This window comes from Zychaea mexicana (assembly GCF_025766255.1).
Source record: "Zychaea mexicana strain RSA 1403 chromosome Unknown BDB00scaffold_146, whole genome shotgun sequence".
Classification (NCBI taxonomy): Eukaryota; Fungi; Mucoromycota; class Mucoromycetes; order Mucorales; family Lichtheimiaceae; genus Zychaea; species Zychaea mexicana.
The window spans coordinates 26008-38292 of NW_026516809.1; the positions used below are offsets into that span (position 1 = coordinate 26008).

Here is a 12285-nt window from a genome sequence, read left to right on the forward strand (position 1 = left end):
TACACACAATAAACGGAATTACTATTAACTATATATGATAGAACAACACCGATCGTATAAGGGCTAACATATTGGTCGATTTTAGTTAGGTCGATGGATATTCGGTAAATCAGTCTGTGTGGTGATAAGGATGGGCCTGACGCGTTCGTGAAGTAATTGATGCCTTTGCACATCATCACCTAGAAAGTTAAGCAGTCAACTTTACCTGCTCTTGGTAATAATGATTTGGAGGATCAAGGTACAAGAAGGTAGCTGCTAATCATTGACAAAGAATACTTGCTGCTCTTTCAAGCTCTTTCCGGTATTCGAAACGATCACCATACCAGCCAATGCAGAGCCCAATACTAGCTTAAATAAGACAATGGTGTGTATAATAGAGAAGAGGTGGTTGGAGTGGAACAAACAAGACCAGGAACACTATTTAATGCCTTGAATAGAAATCTGAGTATATTTGACCGTTGCCAAGCGACCAACAATAGCAGAATTTGTGAAGGAAAAAGGTCAATACATCGTAGCAACCATGACTTTCAGTTTTGACAGCAAGAATTCTGGTCAACAACAAGGTTTTTGAGTTCCTTCCACCATCACTTATCAGTTTTTCGCTACCTCTTTATTAACAGTATATAGCAGTAGCGCAATCAGTAGCTCAAGGAAATCGTTTCAGTAGACTAGACTGTTTCAAAATCAATATGTATCGATAACTAAATTATTTTTATAATGAATCACAAAACGGATTGTGTACAAACTCAATGATCTGCTTTAAACAGTGACGGAAGAAAATAAAAGAACAGTGGCAGTATCTTTCTAATAATAACAGGATACATTGCTTGGTTATGTATTATGATCCATAGCCTGCTACATCTTTCCTTCAACCAAACTACCGAATAGTCATTACAGGTGTACGTAATCCTATATATTTCTTAGATAAGGCACGTATGATTTTGTATGTTGCTCCACCATATTTTCTAATTCTTCATCTCTCCCGTAAATGAGCTCCCTTTATCCTGTATACTTGTCTGTTACAATCGCATCTATAGTTTATCCAGTCTAAAATAAAAATATTGCCAGAAAAAAATGTCATTGATACATTAGCTTCCACAAAAGAGTTGCATCATTTGTAAGCTCGATAAAGTACATACAAGATTACCATGATGAACACACTAGTTAATAAATCTATCCCTGCTAGAATGCCATGACGACAGCTGGGGTTATTCGCAAGCAACGGAAAGAAGACCCCGGATCAGGCGCGAATTTAATGCAACACATCCTCGGGTAGCTCGAATCAGGCGCGAATTTAATGCAACACATCCTCAAACTATCACTCAATCCATTGTCCACTTGGAATTTATCCACAAGGACTCATCCCTGCCTATATACGTAGCACACGGCCACTAACATCGCAAGCAACGGAAAGAAGACCCCGGATCAGGCGCGAATTTAATGCAACACATCCTCGGGTAGCTCGAATCAGGCGCGAATTTAATGCAACACATCCTCGAACTATCACTCAATCCATTGGTTACTCGGGATTTATCAGAGTGGCAAACTCCTGCCCTTGCTGTCGTCGACAAAAAGAAGGAAACGAACTTTTTTTCAGCCAGCTGAGAATACACTGTTTAATTACCAATTACCATGTGTGTAATAGCGACTACCAGTGTGTAACATATCATGTGATTATAACAAGTCACTTTGTTTTTGAGAAACAAAAGGTATTGCGTGGCCCAGTTACTGTGCATTCAAGCTCTTTCTGGTATTCAAAGTCACCACCATGCCAACAGACGCAGCGTCCAGCATTAGAGCAAACAATGACAAATGCGATCAAGGTGTGTTTAGAAGGAAGGGGATTAATTAGAACAAACAACAACAGCGTTACTAACGATATCAATTATTTATTTAGAAATCCGAGCATATTTGACTATTGACAAGCAACCATCCATCGCAAAATTTGTCAACAAAAATTACGAATTCATGAAAGCCAATACACCAACAGGTGTTGATGTCGCTCAATTCTGGATAGCACGCATCCGAAACATGGCAAAAATAATGAATATCACCCTGGTAATATGAGTTAATTATTTAATTTTCTGTGAACTGCTCATATCTCTTAACACCTCGTTTTTATAGAAAAAAGGAGCTAAAGTTAGCTGGAAAAAACTGGAGGCGACATACAAGCAGCAGTCAAACTCGTCATCGCCATCGTCATCAGCTGCAGCAACATCAAAATCATCATCCGCATCAGTCCTTTTGTCGCCAAGTGACAAGGAAAAAATCGATGCCATATTTGAAAAACTTGACGATGAAAAAAAGTGGACCTTAAAATCAGGAACAGTAGTCGAAGACGTGATGCGTGAATTCGCAAAAGAATGTGATTACCTTCAGTAAGTATAAATGATGGACTAAGCATTGCATATATCAAATTACCATAACCTAACAAGCCTTATTACATTAAAATAGCCCCGTCCATTCCTTAATCCTGAACCCCTATGATGATTGTTGGCAAGCGCGGTTCACACAAAACGAGTTGCACGAAATCAGAAGCTACAAACCATTAAAGCTTGAACCGTTACCAAGCGAAGTGCAGCAATATTTCGATTCCTATCAAGGATTGGTATGAGCTATTCATAGATTGCACCCAATACGAAAGTTATTACATGAACTACAATGAATATATATTTTCTTCTATTTAGTGTGATCTCGACAGCCTGACTGAAAAAGTCATGAGCCAAGCAGCCTTCCACCCGAAAAAACAAGCAGAGGTCTACTGGGCCCATAAAGCAGTCATGGAAGCCCTTGACTTATTTAATTACGAATGGCTACCGATGGATGAACGAACAACTGAAGCTGACGTGGTACGACGTGTTTTTCCTTTTATTGAAAAATGCTTCGATGAATCGGCATTCACAATCATCAGGTGAGTGTATTATTAAATACTAGTAATATATGACTGTAATGATGATTAGTTATACATAAGAAAAGAAACTAACACATTATTTTATTTGGATATTAGCGGTGAAAAAGCTAGTATCTCTTCTAGCGAAAGAAAGAACGCAGCCCAGTGTATCACGGGTACGGAGACCGTTGATCGCAAGGATACCGGGCATAAAGTGGATGTAATAATAAGCTACCGCGATCTTGAGTATGGATGTGCCGAAGCAGGTTTAAAAGGTGGAAGCACGTCAACGAAATGGATCAATGAATCCGACATCAAAGTACCACGACTCATGAAAGACATGCTCTGGCGAATGTTGAAACCCAATCCCACAGCCATCAACAACGTCATTGTACCTGGGTTTGTCATCAACGGTATGGCTTCTATCAGAAAGCGTAATGAACCTGATATTGCTTTTACTAATCTTTGTACAATGAAATTATAGGGTTGAATCTGATGGTTGAAATGATGTCGATTCCGAAGCATTATGTCTGTATCGTGCACAAGTTTGGTCCGATGGCCTTCCCAGACCAAATTGAAGCTTTTTATAAGCAATTGGTACCTTTGCTGACATTGACATGGCAAACGAAAGCGGCCGTGAAAAAGACCTTGAAAGCTCTCAGTAATGATCAAACCGTTTTTATCCCTACCCCTCATACACCAACACCACCTTCCGTTATTCCACCTTGTCCACCATCACCGCGAGTAGTAAGCATAGGCACAAAGCGGAAATCTCCCGAGGAAGATGATGACTGAGCCTTTTTGTATATAATATCCTTTCCTGTATGTAGTACCCATTTTTTATCAATTTTTATAAATACCAATATCTATCATCTCATTATCATGTCAAGCTCTACCGTATATACCACAATCTTCACTGCCACAAAAACCGTCATCATATCGGATTCCGTTTCATTTACCTCCTCCAATCCGCCACATGTAAAAATCAAAAGCATAGTATTGTATTAACGTACAACTAAACAGTAACAGAAAAGCATAACGGTATCTTGTTATTGTTCTCGAATGCAATAAGTTTATCATATTTACATATTTCACCATTACTTGAGTGAAAGGTTGAAGTTACTTACTGGCAGGATAAATACCCTAGATTCTACCTCATGCTAGTTTTTACGTTAGTTATGGACAATGTCGATTTGCAGTTGATTCTGACCATTACCTATTGTGAGTTACTCACATTTCTTGTCAGTGGCACGGGAAAACGTATATCATTCTTTACCTCCATCAAAATCTGTATTGACAATATGATATGGATGTGCTTCTACAGCTTCTTCATCATCCATAATCGCCTCTTCTTGGCAGCAATATGATTACCATTGGAATACGGAAGTTCATTATACAACACGTCTTCTATTGAACCTTCGGTGTCATTTTCCAAATGTGGAGTATAAGTAGTATGAATATTTGTCTTGACGAAAGAAGCTGAAACAATAGGGCCCTGTCTGTTTTTTTATCTTTTACTATGCCCTTTATCTCAAAAGGCTATGGTTTGCTTGGCAAAGCTTCGTACGAATTTTTCGTGTACAGTATTCTTATTCTAGTAGTATGAAAGTAAAGAAGTTTGGTTGTAACCGCCAGGTTTTAAAGCACCTATCGCAAAGCTATTATTATCTACACGCCAAGTTATAATTCACCATGTGCCAAATGAAAGAATTTTAGGGAAAAATTCCAACGTCAAAACGAAAAAAACGTCGCGCCAAGTAAAAAACATCCCTCTGCCAATGTGTTAATCCCCCCCCCCACCGCAATGCTGAAAAAAAAACTCAGCGCCACCTTAAAGAAATCAGTGAGCCAAACGAAGGAATCAAATAATTAGAATGATTCCACTCCGGGACTGTGGAAATGAAGAGCTATATGTGTAGTATCAGATACCATATGTCTGTGGCAACCCTAACAGCAATAAAAGCGAGTAAGAGTGGGATAGGTTATCACTATGGCAGCAGAATGCATTAGCAACGTTTAGTTTCGAAATAGATAGAGATTGTCTTTCTTTTATTTATTTATCATAAAGTTGGTGCCTTTTCTTGTTGTATCTGAGTAGATGGTAGAGGTTAGGTGGCTATAGAAACAGCAGCAGCAAATAAGCACTTTTGGGGGTCTCATGCCAAAAATTGAAAAATAGTGATTGTGACTTTTTCAAGCATCGGGAAAACGAGGAATGCTAACTGATACGACGATTAAATCGGAATCATGACAGGCTACTCCACGAGTGTACTATATGTGTGCACCTTATATACTACTGCTGCACTACACAGACACCTACACGCATAAGACCCAGGCATACACAAACGCACAAAGCCCAAGATATGCTTCCTTCCTTAAAAAAAGCTAAACTTTCTAATCTCTCTTACCCTCTTTCTCTTACCTTTCTCTCTTCCTCTCGCAAATTAGTTTGCTTTTCTTTTTCTTTTTATCCACTCCTCTTCTACACAATGATGCAGAGACAGTTTTCAACATTTAAACTGCTCGAGCCCACATCAGCTGCCGCTGCTGTTTCATCTTCCTCTTCGAGCACTGATAAGGTCATACTCGACTATCTACTGTATATATCGATTCAATCGCGACTCAAGCAAGCCGGTCACGAACTGATTCCGTCCTCACCTTCCGATAAGGTCTACGATCATCTGGATACTGCCTGCAAGGCCGCAGAACGAAATGAAAAGGCTGCCGCAGATTCAACTGTTGCTGGTAAGATGTTATAAAAGGCGGCAGCAGCAGCCACAGCAGCCTGCCACTCTTAATGTTTACAATAGCAGTAAAATGGCTATGTAACGAGTGCTTAAGGAAGGGGCCAACGTACATTATTTATTTATTTGCTATTTTAAAAATCAGCAGGCATATTATCGAGCTATCACAACGATTATCATCCCGAATCAACGCCATTCCAACAACGTTTGTACCTGTACCTCCTATCGAATCACACTTTAGCACGCTACAACGCGCTGTCCAACGATCATGTGATTGTTCGACGACGCAAATTGGATAAAGAACACACCATCTTTGCTACGCCTATCACACCGTTATCCTGCCGCCGCCATCGACATCCGGCATGCGAGTCATGTCCTGCCCGGACCTCCAAAAAGAAATCCGGTCTGATGGATGCGATCCCGACGTTCTTGAAAACAAGTGCAGATCTACTTCGACGTGCGCTAGATAATGGCAGCAGCGACAACAATACGTCTGAACATCAGCAGCAAACCAAGCCGATGGTGTTTGCTGGGCAACAAGTCATGGGTGGCGGCATGCCACCGACTTGGTACGATTTGTTTTTGAATCTATTGACCCAAGCAGCTATCGAATGCTACATGTGCGACGGACAAACGGGGCCGGAACCGATCAGTGAAATCTTTTCTTACGGCTATGTAGAAGACGAAGACGAGCCAGACGAAGCCGACGATGATGACGACACAGACAATAGCGACGATGACGACGACGAAGAAGACGATGATGATGATGATGATGATGACGAAGAGGAAGAAACATGGAATGTCAAAGCTGCCGATTATCACTTACTATTTCCAAAGACGCGAACAATGTACTTGTTCAAAACACAAGTACGCGAACGTGAGAAAGAATTTCTGGTCGTTCACAAAGGTGATGATGGTCTACAGCAACATTTTGAAAAGCTGGCAAGGCGCTATCCTCTTTTGGAGTTTGAAAAGAGCATGCACGAATTTATTCACATGGTTTTTGAATCGTTGGAAGTACCTGCATTGAACAAAGTAAGTGAACTATCCTTAATGTGAACGAACAGGTAACAAGAAAAAACTGACACTCCTGTTCCTGCTTACTTTCCATAAGTATGGCGAAGCCGATGTCGCATCAATCGTATACAGATATCCAAGCGATGGATCATTGCTGATGCCTGAGGTGCCCGATGACGAGTCGAGCATTTGCAGTGGATTTGACCAGCCGTCGTCATCGGCGTCGTCGTCGTTTTCTTTATCTCCTCCTTCTTCGGCGTCGACATCATCTTCTTCGCTGGCAGAAGAAGAAGCAGCGGCAGTCACCGCTGTTGCATGTGCTGCTTCCATACCCACTGGCACGAAACGGACACGTCCAGAGGAACACGTTAAGCAACACGTCCCTCGGAAGAAAATTGCGCAATAAAAAGACGAGAAGGTGCGCCAGTCAAAAGAAGATGTTCAAACTTAATATATACCCTCAAAATACCCTTTCTTCAACACCACTCCATTGGCTACCATGTACCTCCCCGTTATCGTCATCATATCGTTACATCATCCATCATAAATTTGTGTACAACCCCTCTCACATGCTTTCATTTTTTCCATGTTTCTTTGCAGTTCTATTTGTCTCTCATATCGATGTTCCCCTATAAACAACTACAAGTAAACTAATCAATGCCGTAAATGTAGCAGTGACCGTGATCATGACCATGCCCCTTGTGGCTGGAAAATAGCCTTCTGTCATAGCAACCTAAAACCACGTGTGAGTTGTTCATGAGAGAGCAAAAAAGATCCCAAGCGGACGTTTCAACTATACCTGCGCGTGAAAGAACCTAATGCATGCAAATACCAGGAACAACATCCCAATGACGATGAACGCTACCCCCAAAAGCTGTCCCGGTAACTGCAGCTCCTTCTCCAGTCGGAACAGTTGTGTTATACCTTTTTGTATAATGACACATCTCAGCAAACGGTATTAATGCTTGTTTTCTTCTGTGTGATGGATGGTGTAATGATGGAAAAACGTACCAACGCCGACCGAGATTGTGGATAAGCTAGTACGTACCCACGCGAGAAAGGTGCGTTCGTTTGCTGTCCAGATGCTTGGACTATTAGCTTCTCGATCCGGTGTTTTTCCTATTGTCTCCATAGCGATCCTGCTTGGTTTCGGCTTATTTATTTTACCTAGGTGATCTCGCGCAACGCTACCAGAATTCTCCAAATACAGGGACGCAGAGATTAGACTGAACCAGTCGACGAGCTGTGCTTGTACTTTGTGTGTTCCTCCTGCTGATGCTAACAATGGCGTAGTCTCTGTGGTAGTCGTTGTCGACATTTGTTGCAGCGTAGAGAAAGCAGAGAAAGTGGGAGGAAGAAAAGAAAAAGTAAAACCCAAAATTAACGTTAGTTCCTTGTAGTACCTGGAAGTCGGAACTTGTGAGATCACGGGGGAGAGGGTGCTACGCATTGAGTGTGTGGGTGTGCAATATGTGTGGTCTTTAATTTACGAATAAGTAACAAGAATGCAGAATGTCTCTCTATGCTAAAGTTTAGGTGAGCTATCTTTTTATGGGCGGTACAGCAGCAGCAAACAACATGCATGCTTCTGTCTCGTGTAGTGTGATGATGTCGAGTGTGTGTTTTTTTAACCTGCTCATGCGCTAGTTCTGAGTTTGTTCAGGTTGTCTGTCACTGCCTGCATGAATTCAGCGGTCGTCACGTAGTGCTCGGGACGCATGCTATAAAAGGGAAAATGTAAGCTTTCTCTAACACGCTCACTCATATATATATATACACACACACACACACACACTCTCTCTCTCTCTCTCTTGCTTAGCTAAATGAAGAAGAAAAAACATACTCTTTGCCATGGATAGCCAACGCCAAATCCTTGGTCATGATGTTATTGTTTTCCACAGTGCCCACAGTAGCCTTTTCCAAGTCCTTCGAGAACAGGGTCAAGGCCTCGTTGCTGTCCAGCTTGGCGCGATGAGCCAAACCGCGAGACCAAGCAAAGATGGAAGCAATAGGGTTGGTCGACGTGGGGTTGCCCTTCTGGAACTCACGGTAATGTCTCGTCACAGTGCCGTGAGCAGCCTCAGCCTCCAGCGTTTTGCCGTCAGGGGTCACCAGGACCGAGGTCATAAGGCCCAGCGAACCATAACCTTGAGCCAAAATATCAGATTGGACATCGCCGTCATAGTTCTTGCACGCCCACACAAATCCACCCTTGGACTTCAATGCTTGTGCCACCATGTCATCGATCAAGCGGTGCTCGTACCACAGATTCTGGGATTCAAATTGGCTGCGGTAATCCTTATCATAGATCTCCTGGAAGATATCTTTGAAGCGGCCATCGTACTTTTTCAAGATCGTGTTCTTGGTGCTCAAGTACAAGGGCATCTTCTTGGCGAGGGACATTTGGAAACACGAGTGCGCGAAGCCGCTGATCGATTCGTCAGTGTTGTACATGGCCATGCCGACACCTCCGTTGTCAGGGAAGTCAAACACTGTCCACTTGGTGGGCTCGCTGCCATCAGCGGGTGTGAATGACATCTCGAACTTACCGGCCTTGTCAGCAATAAAATCGGTGGCACGGTACTAATTCAACGTAGCCGATCATAACACGCAAAGTGCAATGGCAGCCCACAGTTAGAGTCCTTCCTACTGCCATTGCAACCACTTCTTCCTCCTCCTTCCCTCCATATGCACATCGGGTTGTTTCGTTCTTCACAATATATAAAGGAAAAGAGAGCGAACCTGATCACCGAATGCATGGCGGCCAATAACAATAGGCTCCTTCCAGCCAGGGACAATGCGAGGGATGTTCTTCATAAGGATGGGTTCACGGAACACAGTGCCGTTCAAGATGTTACGGATCGTGCCGTTGGGTGATCGCCACATCTTTTTCAAGTCGAATTCTGACGTCGTTGTATTATTAGCTTCTATTTTTTTTTATTTGACAGGGATCTGGTTATGCTTACCCTCGACACGGGCTTCGTCAGGTGTAATAGTGGCACACTTGATGCCGACGTTGTATTTCTTGATGGCTTCGGCAGCATCGATCGTCACTTGATCGTCGGTCTAATAAACAATTTGTTTGTTTCAGTACGACCCTCATCACGCAACACAAATATAACACCAGCAAACAATGGTGAAAGAAACTTCTTGTTGTCCCCACCCCAGCGCTCCTTTGCTTTGAGTCCTTTATACATTACATTGTCACGGTGTTTCATGCCTAAATCATAGTACTTGATATCGAGATCGAGGTAAGGAAGAACCAGCTTTTCCTTGATATCTTGCCAGATAATACGGGTCATTTCATCACCGTCCAAGTCGACAACGGGGTTGGCGACCTTGATACGCGAGCCAGTCGAGTAGAATGCAGCAGCAGTCCCGGTCGTGCGAAGCGTCGCAGCATGTTTGGCAATGGTGGGCACAATGAACGACATTGCAAGAAAAGTTATGTAATAGAGAAACGAAGAAAAGAGGGTGTTTTTCTCGTATTTGTCCCCGCCCTTTTTGCGAGAAAACTGATTTTTCATTTCCCGCCTTGTCACCGTGTCAACATTGTGTGTCATTTTTCGTATCCAAACAAATGCTGCGAGAGCGGGAAAATTATCCGCGTTGTTCGGGGATGGGGACGTGCTAGCACCAGAGGGGATGCATGGAAAACAGCGGAGAATCTTCTTTCTCATTTATTCTTCGCTCTTTCCGTTTCTTATTGTTCTCTTTCATATCCCTTACATGCATGCATGCAACTTCAACAAAGCAACAGCATTACGCGGCTTAAAACCCCTGACTCGACAACGTTTTTAGACTCGGTATCTCCCGACAGTCGTAGCAATCGAGCAACGCCCATACCCGAACAACCATCAACACGTCGCAACCGTCGTCTAGATTATGCTTGTTGCAAACGCTACCTTGCCGGCCTCGCCATTCGCTTCGGTACTGTCATCGCCGTCATTGCCATTCTCCTCGCGATCGGTCTCGGGCTACGATACACCGACGACATGCCGCAGGCCGAAGATTTCAAAGACCTGCAGTTCAGTTGGCGGGTCGACCCAAGGTCTTATCTGACGCCTTTCAACACATCGTTTGGACAGTACAGCGTTTTGCTCGACGGTCATTCGCATTCGACGTACAGCGATGGTAAAATGAGTGTCCGGCAGCTACTGGACTGGCATATCGGTATGTATAGACACCGTTCAATCAAAAGGTGCTGGACGTAGTACGCTTGTGAGTGAACCTGGTGATGATGTGTAAAGAAGCACGGATGGCTAATTTTAGCATGCTTGTGGGTATATACAGCCAATGGTTACAATGCCGTGATTGTTACGCAAGTATAAAGTTTAAAGTTTGCCAAGAGCCACAAAGACAAAAGCAGAACGTTGTTCGGCTAATGCTCGAAATAGTGATCACAATACTGTCCAAGGAGGACTGGCAGCTGAGCAATTGGCTTTGCAAGACGAATACTATAGAGACAACATTGTCGTTATTCCAGGCATTGAATATACGTACGTATATTAACCTCACCTTAGTGCAGAGCTCAAAGACAGCGTCGGGTATTCATTTTCTTCTTAGGTGTTGTCGTATTCACATGAATCTCATCAACATCAATGAGTCGATACCCGTCGGGCCCCCGAACCCTAGTGACGAGGAGCTCCAGCAAGTTATAAATCGTGTGCATGAACTAGGCGGTCTTGTTATAGTCAACCACATCCCATGGAGCAACACAACTGGTACTGATCTGTTAACTTTTTCTTTCAGCTTGACTAATTAAATGGGATGACTTCCAACTAGAGGCATACTACGAAGAAGCCCGATTACCGAACCATCCGTCTGTTGAAAGTCTGATCGAATGGGGTGTTGATGGGTTTGAAGTCGTGCATGAATCCACGTTTGATTATGCAACTTATATCGCAGCCGCTCAAAACAACCTTATTCAAATGGTCGGTACAGATGTCCACCACCCCTCTGTAGCAGCAAATGCATGGCTAGCCGTTCAGGCAGCTGAGTTTACGAAGCAAGGGGTGATAGATGCCATCCGTGCACGCCGTACAAGTTTTTTGATGGATCCAGCAGGGACTCGACCACGCGATTACCCTGGCCGAACAGCCAAATATGACACACTGCTCCCGCTTTCTGCTCTTGGCACGTACTTTAGCATGTTCTACACCGATTACAAGGGCATGTACAGTTTCCAAGGTACCTTTTGCCATCCACAACGAGTCGAAATCCACAATAGCGTGATTGGGTGGTTTAATTTTTGGTTCCTCATCTTCATGCTGGTCTACGAGCTTGTACGAGGAGCCGTAATTTTTGTCACGCATCGAATAAAAAGACGAGGCGTATTGTAAATATAACTGAATATAATCACATCTGTATAAAATGGACATCGTGGCTTTATGTACGTAACAACAATCTTGTAAGTTCAGTTATCGGGACATAACACACATGCACGTTTGTTTATACACATTATTCTTGTCAGGTCTAATGCAAAACCCGAAAAGAGAACATGCAGTGCTTACATAGGAGATCCCAACTCAACCATTCAAAAACCATTTTCACGAAAGCGATCCGTTTTGTTTATTGCTTAAAAAATCGAACATTTGGTTTAATACGGGATGCCGTTGGTCAATTTCTGGAAGT

General features: G+C 43.0%; 6 protein-coding genes across 6 annotated transcripts; 4 read left to right on the plus strand and 2 right to left on the minus strand.

The window, feature by feature from the left end:
- Positions 1–1683: 1683 nt before the first annotated feature.
- On the plus strand, positions 1684–3971 carry BDB00DRAFT_965244 (uncharacterized protein). Its single transcript, XM_053129779.1, has 7 exons — positions 1684–1823; positions 1898–2058; positions 2125–2378; positions 2455–2608; positions 2688–2911; positions 3008–3303; positions 3375–3971. The coding sequence occupies exons 1-7, from the start codon at positions 1769–1771 to the stop codon at positions 3683–3685; spliced, it is 1455 nt and encodes a 484-aa protein (XP_052973543.1). The 5' UTR covers positions 1684–1768; the 3' UTR covers positions 3686–3971.
- BDB00DRAFT_855086 (uncharacterized protein) lies at positions 3847–4511 on the plus strand. Its single transcript, XM_053125701.1, has one exon. It carries the CDS (start codon positions 4048–4050, stop codon positions 4255–4257), a length of 210 nt encoding a protein of 69 aa, XP_052973544.1. The 5' UTR covers positions 3847–4047; the 3' UTR covers positions 4258–4511.
- A 645-nt stretch (positions 4512–5156) lies between these two features.
- BDB00DRAFT_855087 (uncharacterized protein) lies at positions 5157–7311 on the plus strand. The gene is made up of 3 exons (XM_053125702.1): positions 5157–5635; positions 5780–6669; positions 6749–7311. The coding sequence occupies exons 1-3, from the start codon at positions 5254–5256 to the stop codon at positions 7055–7057; spliced, it is 1581 nt and encodes a 526-aa protein (XP_052973545.1). The 5' UTR covers positions 5157–5253; the 3' UTR covers positions 7058–7311.
- Positions 7265–7783, minus strand: BDB00DRAFT_774761 (uncharacterized protein; the record flags this gene model as incomplete). Its single annotated transcript, XM_053120178.1, has 3 exons — positions 7265–7384; positions 7451–7575; positions 7663–7783. 3 exons carry the CDS (start codon positions 7781–7783, stop codon positions 7265–7267), a joined length of 366 nt encoding a protein of 121 aa, XP_052973546.1.
- Positions 7784–8287: 504 nt separating this feature from the next.
- Positions 8288–10085, minus strand: BDB00DRAFT_774770 (isocitrate dehydrogenase [NADP]; the record flags this gene model as incomplete). The annotated part of the gene is made up of 5 exons (XM_053120180.1): positions 8288–8372; positions 8495–9234; positions 9394–9554; positions 9618–9717; positions 9852–10085. 5 exons carry the CDS (start codon positions 10083–10085, stop codon positions 8288–8290), a joined length of 1320 nt encoding a protein of 439 aa, XP_052973547.1.
- A 303-nt stretch (positions 10086–10388) lies between these two features.
- Positions 10389–11993, plus strand: BDB00DRAFT_774756 (Polymerase/histidinol phosphatase-like protein; the record flags this gene model as incomplete). Its single annotated transcript, XM_053120177.1, has 4 exons — positions 10389–10852; positions 11049–11150; positions 11218–11375; positions 11437–11993. The coding sequence occupies 4 exons, from the start codon at positions 10389–10391 to the stop codon at positions 11991–11993; spliced, it is 1281 nt and encodes a 426-aa protein (XP_052973548.1).
- Positions 11994–12285: the final 292 nt, after the last annotated feature.

Bases quoted from the DNA above. Each gene is read 5' to 3' on its own strand.
- BDB00DRAFT_855087 (XM_053125702.1), top strand. From the start codon at position 5,254: ATGCTTCCTTCCTTAAAAAAAGCTAAACTTTCTAATCTCTCTTACCCT. The intron at 5,636-5,779 runs GTAAGATGTTAT...TTTAAAAATCAG, and splicing joins CGCAGATTCAACTGTTGCTG to CAGGCATATTATCGAGCTAT. The intron at 6,670-6,748 runs GTAAGTGAACTA...ACTTTCCATAAG, and splicing joins AAGTACCTGCATTGAACAAA to TATGGCGAAGCCGATGTCGC.
- BDB00DRAFT_855086 (XM_053125701.1), top strand. From the start codon at position 4,048: ATGCTAGTTTTTACGTTAGTTATGGACAATGTCGATTTGCAGTTGATT.
- BDB00DRAFT_965244 (XM_053129779.1), top strand. From the start codon at position 1,769: ATGCCAACAGACGCAGCGTCCAGCATTAGAGCAAACAATGACAAATGC. The intron at 2,059-2,124 runs GTAATATGAGTT...TCGTTTTTATAG, and splicing joins AAATAATGAATATCACCCTG to AAAAAAGGAGCTAAAGTTAG. The intron at 2,609-2,687 runs GTATGAGCTATT...TCTTCTATTTAG, and splicing joins TCGATTCCTATCAAGGATTG to TGTGATCTCGACAGCCTGAC.